General features: G+C 37.9%; 1 protein-coding gene across 2 annotated transcripts; it reads right to left on the minus strand.

Annotated features, from left to right (window-relative positions):
- Positions 1-585: 585 nt before the first annotated feature.
- On the minus strand, positions 586-14,370 carry gpatch2 (G patch domain containing 2). Of its 2 annotated transcripts, none has more exons than XM_079888587.1 (10): positions 14,236-14,370; positions 12,338-13,057; positions 10,894-10,958; positions 10,634-10,807; positions 9,531-9,577; positions 9,391-9,446; positions 7,541-7,574; positions 7,333-7,397; positions 7,022-7,110; positions 586-2,092 (listed from the first exon to the last, which is right to left on the minus strand). In XM_079888587.1, exons 1-10 carry the CDS (start codon positions 14,283-14,285, stop codon positions 1,923-1,925), a joined length of 1,470 nt encoding a protein of 489 aa, XP_079744713.1. In that variant the 5' UTR covers positions 14,286-14,370; the 3' UTR covers positions 586-1,922. The 2 variants fall into 2 exon arrangements, with proteins under 2 accessions (XP_079744713.1, XP_079744712.1); XM_079888586.1 differs by having other exon boundaries at positions 12,335-13,057.
- Between the last annotated feature and the right edge of the window lie 422 nt (positions 14,371-14,792).

A 14,792-nucleotide genomic window follows, 5' to 3' on the forward strand; every position in this document is an offset into this window, starting at 1 on the left:
TAATTAATGAATTTAAACTAGAATCCTGAGATGAAATGCATTGAAAATATTAAGCATGTTTAATGACTGTGAAATTTAATCTGATGGAGGATCATGGGAAAGATTCAAAGATTCAACCTTGAGCAGAGAGCGCTTTAATACTGATCTACAGTATATGAACATACATCAGTTTGACTTCAGAACACACACATCAAGACCATATCACCCCTGTTCCCAAAATGCAAATTGGCAAAAAACGACAAAAAGACCAAAGTAAACAAATGAAGCATGTTTGGGAGTTTGGCATGTAGTACAGATCACAGGAAGAGACAAACCTGACATGTTCCTCATTCACATCAACGACGACTTGATAACTGTTCATTCTGAGTGCAAACATGGTTAAATACAACATGTTTCCAAAACCATTAAAAAAAAAAACACTTATCATTCAGGGCGGTACAAACACCGAAAAGGAAGTGATGTCACATTCAGCCCGAAGAGATAATAGCATCTCCAATCATCTGGGATTGTTCCTAAGAGGCATTGAAGTGTTAACCCAACAATGACTTAATCTTCACCTCGGGACAATCAGAAATGACAGTCGTCAGTAGCAAGTGTGTCACATCCTTGAATAGTTCATTCCATCTGAACTAAGCCAATTCAGTCAATTAATCTAATTCATTACTCAAACTCTGCTGAGAAATACGTGCATTTCACAGAATTCCAAATAAAACACAATGGAAATTAACAGAATGGACCCCGAACCCTCATATAATACCACCATTAAAACGCACGCGTGTTCAGTCGTGTAAAAGAGCAGCGGTCGCTTGCTTCAGTCGGCATCTTTCCAGCATTTCATACGTGCAGAACTGCTTACACGAGTGTGATTGGCTGAGGTATTGACATTCATTATTAGTGCATGATATTTGCACAAACGTCAAGAAACAGGATGCAAAAACTAAAAAAAACAACAACAAAATTATTATAAATTAATGTAAAAAAAAAAAAAAAAAAAACGACTAAAAACCAAATATCATCATGGGTGACATCAGATATACAAATATCAAATGAATAGAGGAGACAGACGACGATTTGGACTGTTCTAATCTGCTAAAACAGGTCTTCATTAATATTTAAAAATTATTTCCGAAAAAAGAAACTAATATTTTGCTAATTTCCGCTGGTATTCACCGAGAGCTGAGGTTTGGCGGTTGGTTTAGTAATTAACATCACTGATAACGACCCACGGGCTCGTTTAAATACTTGTGCAGGGTGTTGAATTAAAAATCAACATCAAAATACAGAAATAATACATTATATTTTGCATAAAGAAAATGAAGGCTTTTAGAATCTTTTTTTTTCTTCTTCATTGAAACATTTTCATGACAATTAAGCACATTTATTTCCCAAATTCTCATTACAGTAATGCAAACAAATATTTTGTCATCATTGTACTGAATATAGTACAATACTCATTCTGACAAAAAAAAAGAATGAATTACCATAACAAGCATGTTGAGGAGAAATGTGCTTAATTGACATGAAAATAATGTCAAAAAGTCCAAAAAAAACAGGCTTAATTTTTTTGTTATGCAAAATATAATTTTTCCTATGAAATTCTTCCTATTCTGTCGGATGGAAAATTCTTGACTGTTCATGACATGCATCATGTTTTTCCAGGAGTTAACTGAAATGGTGCTGTTGATGAGTCAGGGTGTGTGTGTGTGTGTGTGTGTGTGGGCAGTGAGGCAGCTCTAGAGTCAGTCCTTGTCTGGGCCAATGCAGGTGTACTATTTCGTTGGATTCTGTCCATCCTCGTTCCCTACATCTACTGGTCTGTCAGCTCAGTGCTGCCTCCTGCTGGCTGGCTGCTGTTCACTCTGAGGTTTGACGGAGAGAAAGACCATTTCTCGGATTTTGCTCTCTCTGTTCTCGGCTCGAGCTCAGTTGAAGCCCAGTCCGGCTCCCTTCGGCCTCTGAGACGCACGGATCGGCTCAGTGATGCCTCTGCCGTCGGGGCCCAGGCCCGACCCCGGGGTCCAGCCCATACTCTGCAGCATCCGGTTCCCCACGTTTGACTCCGGGAGAGGAGTAGCGCTCTCGCCCACTACGCCTGAGAGACACAGAGAAAAGGATAATCTGCATTAAGCAGTAAAGCTCGCTGATCCTTGTAATGCACTTGATGAGTGGAAAGAGTCCACAAGTCAGATCTGTAGATCAACCCTGATCTGCATCAAGGCCTGAAATGCATTCAAAAACACACTAAATGTATAAAAATGTGCTTAAGGGTAACATAACATGAGAAATAATATTTTAGGTTAAAGTTTATGTATGTATGTGTATATATATATATATATATATATATATATATATATATATATGTGAGTGTAATATACAGTGAGGAAAATAAGTATTTGAACACCCTGCTATTTTGCAAGTTCTTCCAATTAGAAATCATGGAGGGGTCTGAAATGGTCATCGTAGGTGCATGTCCACTGTGAGAGACATAATCTAAAAAAAAAAAATCCAGAAATCACAAGATATGATTTTTTTAACTATTTATTTGTATGATACAGCTGCAAATAAGTATTTGAACACCTGTCTATCAGCTAGAATTCTGACCCTCAAAGACCTGTTAGTCTCCCTTTAAAATGTCCACCTCCACTCCATTTATTATCCTAAATTAGATGCACCTGTTTGAGGTCGTTAGCTGCATAAAGACACCTGTCCACCCCCTACAATCAGTAAGAATCCAACTACTAACATGGCCAAGACCAAAGAGCTGTCCAAAGACACTAGAGACAAAATTGTACACCTCCACAAGGCTGGAAAGGGCTACAGGGAAATTGCCAAGCAGCTTGGTGAAAAAGGTCCACTGTTGGAGCAATCATTAGAAAATGGAAGAAGCTAAACATGACTGTCAATCTCCCTCGGACTGGGGCTCCATGCAAGATCTCACCTCGTGGGGTCTCAATGATCCTAAGAAAGGTGAGAAATCAGCCCAGAACTACACGGGAGGAGCTGGTCAATGACCTGAAAAGAGCTGGGACCACCGTTTCCAAGGTTACTGTTGGTAATACACTAGGGGTGCACGATATATCGGCCGCCGATATAATATCGGCCGATATGGTCATTTTTTTACACATCGGTATCGTTCCGATGTCAAAATAGGGCCGATGTGAACAGGCCGATATTTGATGTGAAGTTGAAGATGAAGTTGAAGATGCTGACTCGCGATCTTAGCAGTAGTGAACGTGCCTGAGAGAAATACACATTTCATACAGATGACATAAGCAGAGAACAGTCTGTTTTCTTTCGTTTTGAATTGTTCTGTTTAAAAATAGATGTTTCAAGCTTTCTATATGTCTTAGGTTTGTGAGGCAGGTAGGTTTCGGTTCATTTGAGACGCGCTTCAGTTCACGCGCCGTTGCCTCCATGTCCTGATTAAATATTTTCTAATATTTACTTCTTATTTATTTTTGATGAAACATTGATCAAAATTAAGATACAATTAATACAAAACGAAATTAAATTTAAAGACAGGCTTTGTGCTTTCTGTTTGAGGTCTCTGTGAAAGTTTTAAAGCAGTCTTTTAGTGCCGCGTTCAGACGTGCGTAACAGAGAACTGTCCCGTCAGTAACATTGTTAACGCAGTTATGTTTTTTCCCTCTTCATGACACATTTTTGATTGATCGTTTTTTGACTCGTAGATATTTGAATATATTGCATGATATTTGATACCCGTTCGAATTTGATTTTTCTCAAAAGTGACAGCACGTGTGATTTGTGGATTACTGATAAGCGCGAGTGGAGAAACAGGCGTTTATTTATTCATTCTCAGTGTTGAGAAACGTAGCCTTCATGTGTTACGTTATTGTGTTAATAATAACTAAAGTAGCCTACCTAATTATGTTACATATTTATTTTGTATGAAAACTAGCGCGTTCGTTACTTATGGATTAAAAAGTAGGCTACCGTTGTATCAGTGCTGCGCGAGCTCTCCCTCACAAACACGGACGCGCGCACACAGAGAGAGAAGATAATTGTAAAATGAAAAATTGACGGGCTAAGTTAAAATTTTGTTCTTGCTTGTTTTTTTTTCTATCAAAATGTCAGAAAGCATTTTGTATTATCCATCCGTGTTTTTAAAATTCGTTAAATGACGGACGTTTTACTGTTAACACAGCCCATATGTCGGATTCGTCTTATAGCCTACTTGTTATTATTTTTAGAATAAGTGATTCGTTATGTTATTATTGGACTCCTGTCTATTCATTGTCAACTGTTTTCTATAAATATGTTTGTATTGGCTAACATTTATTCAGCTAATGCGTGTCCTGTTTAAAATGTGCAATGTTCAAAGGCAAAGACAGCACGTCACAAATAGAAGCCCTTTTCCCTGTGGTATTTAGTATCATATTTGGATATTGGAATAATAAATTAAGTAGCCTATCTTAATTGTACACAATGTTCAAATTTTTTTTTTTTTTTTTTTTTTGTACAGTTTTATAGGTGTTTCTTAATTTTAGACAAGTTGACCAGCACACATTATATGCAATGCAATATAATGCATGTGTGTCATATGTGTGACATATTTTGCATACAGGTAAAGATGCCCAATATCAGTCATTTCTAAAGTAAAAAAAAAAAAAAGTGTTTTGGAAAATAGCTCTTTATTTGATAATCATTAAAATTTGTTTTCTATACAGAGATATCGACATCGGTAAATATCGGTATCGGCCATAACAGCAATATTAATATCGGTTATCGGTATCGGCCACAATTTTCACATCGGTGCATCCCTATAATACACTAAGACGTCATGGTTTGAAATCATGCATGGCACGGAAGGTTCCCCTGCTTAAACCACATGTCAAGGCCCGTCTTAAGTTTGCCAATGACCATTTGGATGATCCAGAGGAGTCATGGGAGAAGGTCACGTGGTCAGATGAGACCAAAATAGAACTTTTTGGTCATAATTCCACTAAACGTGTTTGGAGGAAGAAGAATGATGAGTACCATCCCAAGAACACCATCCCTACTGTGAAGCATGGGGGTGGTAGCATCATGCTTTGGGGGTGTTTTTCTGCACATGGGACAGGACGACTGCACTGTATTAAGGAGAGGATGACCGGGGCCATGTATTGCGAGATTTTGGGGAACAACCTCCTTCCCTCAGTTAGAGCATTGAAGATGGGTCGAGGCTGGGTCTTCCAACATGACAATGACCCGAAGCACACAGCCAGGATAACCAAGGAGTGGCTCTGTAAGAAGCATATCAAGGTTCTGGCGTGGCCTAGCCAGTCTCCAGACCTAAACCCAATAGAGAATCTTTGGAGGGAGCTCAAACTCCGTGTTTCTCAGCGACAGCCCAGAAACCTGACTGATCTAGAGAAGATCTGTGTGGAGGAGTGGGCCAAAATCCCTCCTGCAGTGTGTGCAAACCTGGAGAAAAACTACAGGAAACGTTTGACCTCTGTAATTGCAAACAAAGGCTACTGTACCAAATATTAACATTGATTTTCTCAGGTGTTCAAATACTTATTTGCAGCTGTATCATACAAATAAATAGTTAAAAAATCATACATTGTGATTTCTGGATTTTTTTTTTTAGATTATGTCTCTCACAGTGGACATGCACCTACGATGACAATTTCAGACCCCTCCATGATTTCTAAGTGGGAGAACTTGCAAAATAGCAGGGTGTTCAAATACTTATTTTCCTCACTGTATATATATATATAGGTAAATCACACAAACATGTCCAGGGTGCAATTCACCCCAAAAATTCAAAGAGCAAAATCACATAAAATTATAATACAATATAAAATTATGTTATAATAATATCAAATAATATCAAAAATTAAATATTACATACGATAGAATTTTTTTTGTATTGTGATTTTCATGAAAATTAAGCACAATTACACCGTTCTCATAATGCATCTAGAAGTTTTACTTACTTGCTTAGTTTTACTTATATATATATATATATATATATAAAAATAATTTCCCACAACCATAAGTGTGTATTAAGAATAAAATCTGATTCCATGCTGTTGTTAATTGTAAATTAAGCAATAGCTAACATTAACTAACAACAAACAAAACTTGTACAGCATTTATAAATCTTGATTAATGTTAATTTTTACATGAATGCATTTTTAACATCTCAGTTTGTGTAAATTGACATTAGTTTATGTGTTATGATCAAACAAACAAAAAAATAATAACAAACTTACTGTGTGTAACTTACTTTTTTGTTTTAGTGTTCATGTTACACATATTACTGCAATGAATAACTATCATAATTATAAGAACTATGTATAATTATACGCAGCTCCAAAAAATGCCATAACCAGCATATTTAGTTGATCAGAATTACTGTTCTAATGTATGCAAGTGCACAGCAGCATGAACACTACAATAAAGCGTGTCCAAAAATGTTGGTCATTTTTAGTTCATGCTCTTTACCTAAATGTTGACGAACTGAACCTGAATGTAAAGTATTAGCATGTAAATCAGTGTTCCTGGACAGGGTGACTAAAGTAGAGAATGAGAGAGACATAATCCTGATGATACATGTCAAGTTTCCTGCTCCTCATAAACTCTAAATAGTTTCGGAGAAATGCATAATCTCAGCTCTGTGACCTCTGACCCCCGGGGACCGCAGGCATGTGCTTTGCGTCACAGATCAGGGCAGGAAATGATGGAGTTTAATGAGGAAATGAGATGAGCTCTGATCTGTCTGCTCAGCTGCCAATCCAATCACATAACCAGCACATAATCAGAGTTTACTGTTACCACGGCGAAAAGCCTCCGACTCTTCCTGATGATGCATGCTGGGAATTAACTGGACACATGGGTCGCATGTTTCCATGAACCGTTTGCGTTAAAGAAGAACACATCATTTGCATGTAGTATTCAGCATGTGGATTGGATGTCTCTTTAGAGGAACTTTTCAGATGATCCAACAATATATAGGCTAAGTGTGTATAATGCGATGAATGTGTGTGTGTGCGTGCGCGTGTTTGTGTGTTACCTGAGGCTGACGGGGCTCCGACAGGTGCAGCTTTCCGTCGTCTCTTTATATCTCCAGTACACAAAGAGCCAAGATGACCACTTGTCTGTCTGCAGAGAGAGAGAGAGAGTTTAAGATGGTTACTTGCTTAATTATGATTATGATTGGGTGATTATGCTAAAATTACATATTTTGAAAATCGACAACTTGGTTTGTGTATGGCAAAATGGCACAGAAGAGCTAACTGAGGCTCAGCACGGTTAGCTACAGCCTTGTAAACGGACTTCAGTATAACATATTATTACATTATTATAAATGATATGTATTTTTACCTGCTGGCGGTCTTAAGAGCGCAGCTTTTCCTGTGGCTTCTGTCGCTACGAGAATCCCACAGCAACTGAACATACACAAAGGCGCATGTTAAATGTAAAAACTTCACACATACCATATTAGTTTATTACACACATACAGGCATACAGTAAATAAAGCATAATTTATCTAAAGAGAGAGAAATATTTGAACATAGGGAGCAGATCTTACTTGGTCTCTTCTGGTCCCGGAGCTGAACCACGAGCTGCAGAGGACGACACACAAACATGAGTACATTCACATTTATATAACATTTACACTACTTTTAAAAAGTTTTATGTTTTTGAAAAAAGTCGCTTCTGCTTAAGGCTTGCATTTATTTGATCCAAAATACAGCAAAAACAGTAATATTGTGAAATATTATTGCAATTTAAAATAACTTCTCTATTTAAATTTTAAAATGTTATTTTTTCCTGTGTTGTGTACAATTTTCAAGATTATTTGATATTATAAATGTCTTTAGTCACTTTTGATCAATTTAATACATCCATGCTGAATAAAAGTATTTTTTCAACAACAAAAAAATCTAGAATAATAATAAAATCGTACAGATCTCTAAAACTTTTGAACGCTACTGTTTATTATAATACAATGTTATTTTTGCTTTGTAAAAAAAAAGGTTCTGTCTTAGTAAGATGATGATGTATGGGTTTATGTGGTCCTTGTGTCTCCATTATGGGTAAAAGTTTAAAAAAATAACCATTCAATTCAATTAATTTGAGTTTAATACTTTTAATTATTTAATTTGTAAAAAATGAATTACTTTTTACTTTGTAAAAACATTTTAGAATAAACATTAAATTACATTTATTTTAATCATTTTAATTAAAAATGTATTTATGCATTAAATATGCATAAATGGCTATTTTATTTAGGCAATCCAGAAAATTAAGTACTTTCTAAATGAAAGGTGCTTCAAATCTGATTACTTTCACTTTCATTTATAAAAAAGAATGGATGCAAAAAAAAATAAAAAATCTTATTATTCATAACAAATTAACAAGTCAGAAACAAAAACAAAAAAATGTGAAGACACTTGAGCAACAATTGAACAAAAAAAAAAATTCTAAACACTAAAACTAAAGCCAGGGCCAGATTTGAAGCTGTTGTAAACATTGACACGCTCCGCTCTGTATTTTCACAGTGCTCAATGTGTCTTCATCCCTCCCACATTTGTAACAATGTAAAAAAAATATATACATATTTAAAGCAGTCCTGCCCAATGAAAGCAGCATGGACATATGTACACAGTGTAAAGGCCAATTCACAGTGCACCAAAACACAGCGACAGATGGCCACAGACAGACACTTTGTTGAGTTTTGTCAGATCAGTGTGTTACCCGGCATTGCTTGGCTTTCGTTGCCACTGGTTGAACATGTTGACGGGTCGTGGGATGTCTGAGGCCCGTTTACACCTGGTATTAAGATGCATCTTTGAATCTAATGGATGGAATAAGCTTGCGTAATTTACACATGAACACAACCGGAGAATTGCATCAGCTTTAGTTTCTGCTCTGACATTCACAAGACCAGCCGAACGCTGTGAGTGTGTGTTAGAAATGAGGAATGGTGAGAGAACATTGAGCTTGGTACATTTTTCATCTTCAAACCAAACTTGGGTCTCCAGCTAAAGTTTAAATCCCGTCTGGCAAGAGCTCTTCTCATAATGTTCACACGTTAGAGAGCAGTAGACGGAGAGTAGATGGTTTTTAGAGGCTGTTTGAACACATTCGACCACTTTTTTTTTTTTTTTTTTTTTACACTACACTACAACGTTTACGTTTACACTACAAAAGCAATCCAATCGTATGCGTTTTCAACTACCTCTGGAAGTGGTCGAAAGTGGACGAGCTCAAAAAGTTTTAAACCCCGTTTACGCCTGTATTTAGTGTCGTCCGCTTGTGATCCGATCGACCAAAACGCAGGTGTAAACAGCCTCACTGGTTGACATTTCTGCCTGTTGTCATACAGCCAATCCCTATGTTAGGCGGTCAAATACCTTAAAGCCAATCAGGACTTACTTCTGAGGATCCTGGGATAATCTGGGTAATCTATCAGGAATTCCTTGAGAGGTTCCCTGTTAGGAAAGAGAATGAAACTCATCACATATACATACATAAATATCAAATAGTGAGTTCATATTTTAGACAAGCGCACATACCTGTGACTGCTGAAGACAGGCCTGTCGCGCGAGCCGTGCGTGAAACCCTGAAAAACAAGCCTTTGTTAAAAACTTTCAGAGAGATGACCTAACAATCAGTGTATGTGATCAAAATTTCTTTGAGATGAACAGGAATAAATAGTTTTCTCCTGGTATAGTAGACCTTCTTAGAACATACAATATATTTTTTACTTTTAGAACTGTGCATTTTTGTTTTATGTTTGACATTTTAGTTTTTAGTTTTAGTATGCAAGGCTACTGGGCACTGCAGGTTCTGTCTTAGATAGTAAGATGAAGATGTATGATGATGTATGGGTTATGTGGTCCTTGTGTCTCTGGGTTGTATGGCACTGTCCTCTGGTGGACACACATGTGAACTACAACTCATGCTAAAGTTCGTGTGAGGCTCTGTTTACACCTGATATTCAGATGCGTTTTGGTCGATCGGATCACAAGTGAACGGCACTAAATAATACAGGCGTAAACGGGGTCTAAAACGTTTTGAGCTCGTCCACTTTCGACCACTTCCAGAGGAAGATGAAAACACATTCGACCGGATTGCTTTTGTAGTGTAAACGCTCATGTGGTTGAATGTGTTCAAACAGACCGTCTTACTCTCCGCCTACTGATCTAATGTGGGAACATTATGGGAAGAGCTCTTGCCAGACGGGATTTAAACTTTAGCTGGAGACCCAAGTTTGGTTTGAAGATGAAAAACGTTCCAAGCTCAATGCTCTCTCACCATTCCTGATTTCTAACACACACTCACAGCGTTCGGCTGGTCTTTCGGCTGTCAGAGCAGAAACTAAAGCTGATGCTCTCCGTGTGTTTCTCTGTTTTCTCCGGTCGTGTTCATGTGTAAATTGCATGAGCTTATTTCATCCATTAGATCAAAAGATCTGAAAAAGCCCATACATTCACCCACCCATAGACCCTCCCCTCGAAGAAATCAGGACAGAAGTGTTTGAAAGTGGACAAAAGAGACGGATTAAAACACCAGATTTAAATGGGAATGTGTTTCCCTCGTCCACTTGTGATCCGATCGACCAAAACGCATCTTAATACCAGGTGTAAACAGGGCCTAAGAGCATTTAAACACACACCTCTTTGAGTGCCCTGTGACATTAACGGGAACGCTCCGGTCAGGATGCTGTTGAACATGGGGTCATTGAGGTCGAGTTCGTTGGAATCTCTTTCCCACCACGGCACAACTCCTGCAATTCCACAAGCCCCGCCCGGCTCGCCCTCGTAGAACCAATCGCTCTGCTCATCGTCCCCTGAAACACAACACATGCTGAACATACGCTCTGTGTTCATGCTATACATGATATATGGTGATTGTGTAATGTATGAATATACACACCTTGCCTTCCCTCGTCATTCGTGTACAGACCCCCATCACTGCTGTTACTCACGCTGCTCGTCTCACTGCAATCACACACATCACATCGTTTTAAGCTTTTTGTGTAAAAGATTGAATCAATGTGCACTAACAATATGAAGCCTATTTTTAAAGACCATTAAAGTGTTAGTTCACCCAAAAATCTAAATTATCCCATTATTCACTCACCCTCAACCCATCCTAGGTGTATATGACTTTCTTTTTTCAGACGAACACAATCGGAGTTATATTTAAAAATATCCTTTTCCAAGCTTTATAATGAGAGTGAATAGTAACTGAGATTTTGAAGCCCAAAAAAGCGCATCCATCCATCATAAAAGTACCGTAACCCAATAATAAAGGCCTTCTGACGCAAAGTGATACATTTTTGTAAGAAAAATATTAATATTTATAACTTCGGTAATGGCCGTACGCGAGTCTTGTTCCGGTGGAAAAGTGACCTCTGACCCGACACAGTGATTATAGTCTGTAAGGTTATAAATATGGATATTTTTCTTACAGTAAAGGCCTTTATACGGCCCTGGAGCCGTATGGATTACTTTCATGATGGATGGATGCACTTTTTTGAGCTTCAAAAAAAGGGTACCATTCACTCCCATTATAAAGCTTGGAAAAGCCAGGATATTTTTTTTAATATAACTCTGATTGTGTTCGGCTGAAAGAAGAATGTCATACACACTTAGGATGGCTTGAGGGTGAGTAAATTATGGGATCATTTTCATTTTTGGGTGAACTAACACTTTAGGATTGTTAGCACTGTGATTATTTTCATAACAATTCAGTATTGCAGTGATATATTAGTGTAATAAAATGATTCATTTTAGTTTATCCTTTTAAATCAATTGTTTTGCTTTAATATTTTAATTAAAATCAAATTTAAGGCAGTAAAAAATGACCATTATATAATTTAAATAATATGCAAATTTAAATAATATGTCATTGTTATTGATTTTTTTTTTTTTGCATTATGCATTTTTGCGCATTGTGGTAATTGGGAGGATTGGGGTTGGGGTGAACAACTGTCAAATATGCTGAAAAACAGGATTTCATGTTTTTCTTATTTTGGTTTTGGGTTGAAATTTGACTTGGCCATGTTCCTGACAGATTTCATGAGATTCAGCCATATGAATGCGTTATGCTGATGTGTGTATCTGTAATTATTATATTCAGTGCATTTAATAAAGGATGTTATTAATAATGTCTCTGGTATATGAAAGATCTGCCACAAAACTAGAGGTCTAGTCCTGCTCCGGATGACGGAGGAGTGTTTGCAGGCCACGATCAGAAACATATCAAGAAACTAGTCTAAGAACTAGAAAAGAAGCAAAAATTGCAGAGGCCTTGTTCTGAGAGACAGAGAAACAGGAAGAGGAGGGGCTACACAGAAAAGAAGATCACTAACCACCTGTCACTCATGTCCTCATCTGAGCCTTTCTGCTCCTCAAATTCCATCTTATCTTTGGCCGTATGTCCCGCCTCTTCGCTCTCCACCACCACGCCTTCATCCGCCGCGTCCTGTGCGAGTCTCTGCGCCGTAAACTTCCTTTTCTTCACCCTGTTTTTGTTCACGTCACTCCCTTTGGCTTCCGGACTAAACCCCGCCCCTCTGCTGCTTCCTACTGCTGGTGCTCTGGGAGGCGGAGCCAGCATGGTGGCGACATCTAGTGGCGGATCCACAGCCATGCGCTTGACTTTCCGGCGCCTCCGTAAACTTCGGGTTCCCAAACCGTCCGCTCCGCTCAAGTCGTCCAGCCAAATCGGCCTCTTCCCCCTCCCGGAGTCGGCGGTGAGGGGCGTCCGCCGCTTCGCCCCGAGCTGCTCGTCCGAGTCGCTGTTGTTGTTGTCACGGGTGTGAGCGCCCCCTGCTGTAGACGAACGATAGTCTTTCTGCTCCTCCAGGCTGGATTCGGAGCCTTCGCTCAGGTGGCAGGTGTCCCACGGCGGGTGGGGGTTATCGGACCGGCGCTTCCGGCCACGACGCTTGCGGGCCTGCCGTTTCAACAGGCAACCGACGGCCAGGGCGTGATCTCCGCCGTCTCCAAACCCTCCACGGGCTTGTTCTGAGCTCTCCTCCAGAGCCGACACCAGATCATGAACCAGCTCGTCCATCGTCCGCCGAAAGTGCCTGATGAGAATGAGTGATGCAAGTTGAATTAGGTGAAACATTCGGAAAAGACAAACACTAATGAGATGATAACTGGATAAGGATTTTAAAATATAATTGTCAATTAGTCAATTTATATTTGAGAGCTTAACGGCACAAAAATTCCATGATTCTGAATCATTTCCATATCATGTAATTGCCACGTAATGGTTTATTTCTTTCTATTATAAATCACTATCTTGTCTATTTTTTACTAATTTATTTATTTTATTAATTTTTTCGTTTTTTGGGGGGGATTGTCACCAGGTCATGCACGAGCTCATCCATGAAAGTGCCTGATTAAAATGAGTGAAATTAGGTTAAACTTAGAAAAATGAAACCACTAATAAAAGAAAAAAAACATTTGTCCATAAAGGATTTTATAGAGATTGTACTCAGATAGCAACTTAAACAGCAGAAGAAAAAAATATTAATATTAATATAAATATATTCACATATTCAAATATTAAATGCCATGTCACATAATGATATATTAATTTCTACTACTTTCCTATTATTTATTTTATTAATTTTATAATTTGCCTATTATTTAATTTAAGCATGTCCATGATTTTTATTCATGTATTTATTTGAGTAATTTATTCAGGCCCAGAAATCACCATTTTTACTGTTATTTCCAGGTTTTGAATGACTGTGGGAATTTTTAAAGTCAATATTTCAGGATTTATATTTTCCACGGTTGGTGGTGATGACACCATATAGTATTACCTTCTTTATGACAGTGTCCATCCATACAAAATGGTGATAGAAACACGGTGACATTTTTCAATAAGGGCTGGATTTATAATAAGTCGCGATAATCAATCAATTGATCGACGATTTCAAGCTATAACTGTTAACTTTTACCTTTAAAAAGCACACCACAGTATTAGCCCAGTAATACAAAGTACTGGTACAAAGGTCCAGTGATTGTACCAGACGGTAATACCATGGTACTAGTTGTAATAAATGATTACCATATTCATGAACTGTGGTATATAAGAATACCATTGTAAATTGTCAAAAGCTACATGATAATACAACGGCTGTTTAAGTTTATTGTGAGAGTGAGATCAGGTCAGAAATACACACATCATGATCGGCTCTAAAAAAGACAGACTGATGGCAAAACACATGCAATGCCGCAGTGAGACACATACCAGCCGGTTCCCGCTTTACCGAAGCTCTTGATCTCGGCGGCGCGGAACATCAAACCCGCAGAACGCGACAAAAACTCACGGGAAAAGATCGAGGCCGCGCTCACATATCATAGCGCCACAACAACAACACCGCACCGGAAATAGACAACGAGACATAAAAGTCACGCATCCGGCGACGAAAACAGCGTATTCTTCCAAAATAAAAGCCGAAGATAATAATGAATCGATAATAAATAAATAAAATAAATGGAGAAATCGAAACTCGGGAAACTCGGCCAGAAGTCCTTCTTCATTAATCATATATTTCTCTCCATTATTTAGGTTCATTATATATTTGTATTGTTTTTATTTATTAGGTTTTATTATATACATATTCAATATTCTCTGTCTTTTTGATGTTATTCTAGTTATTCTACTTTCCTATCACTTATCACAATTTGATTAAACTTAATATCTGCAAATAAATGAATATCTGTCCAAACAAATTGTAAAAAATCTAAGAAATTGGAAACTTCAGAATCTCATTAAAAAACATTTTACATAATAAACATAATAAA

The sequence above is a fragment of the Squalius cephalus genome, assembly GCF_949319135.1.
Source record: "Squalius cephalus genome assembly, chromosome: 12".
Taxonomy (NCBI): Eukaryota; Metazoa; Chordata; class Actinopteri; order Cypriniformes; family Leuciscidae; genus Squalius; species Squalius cephalus.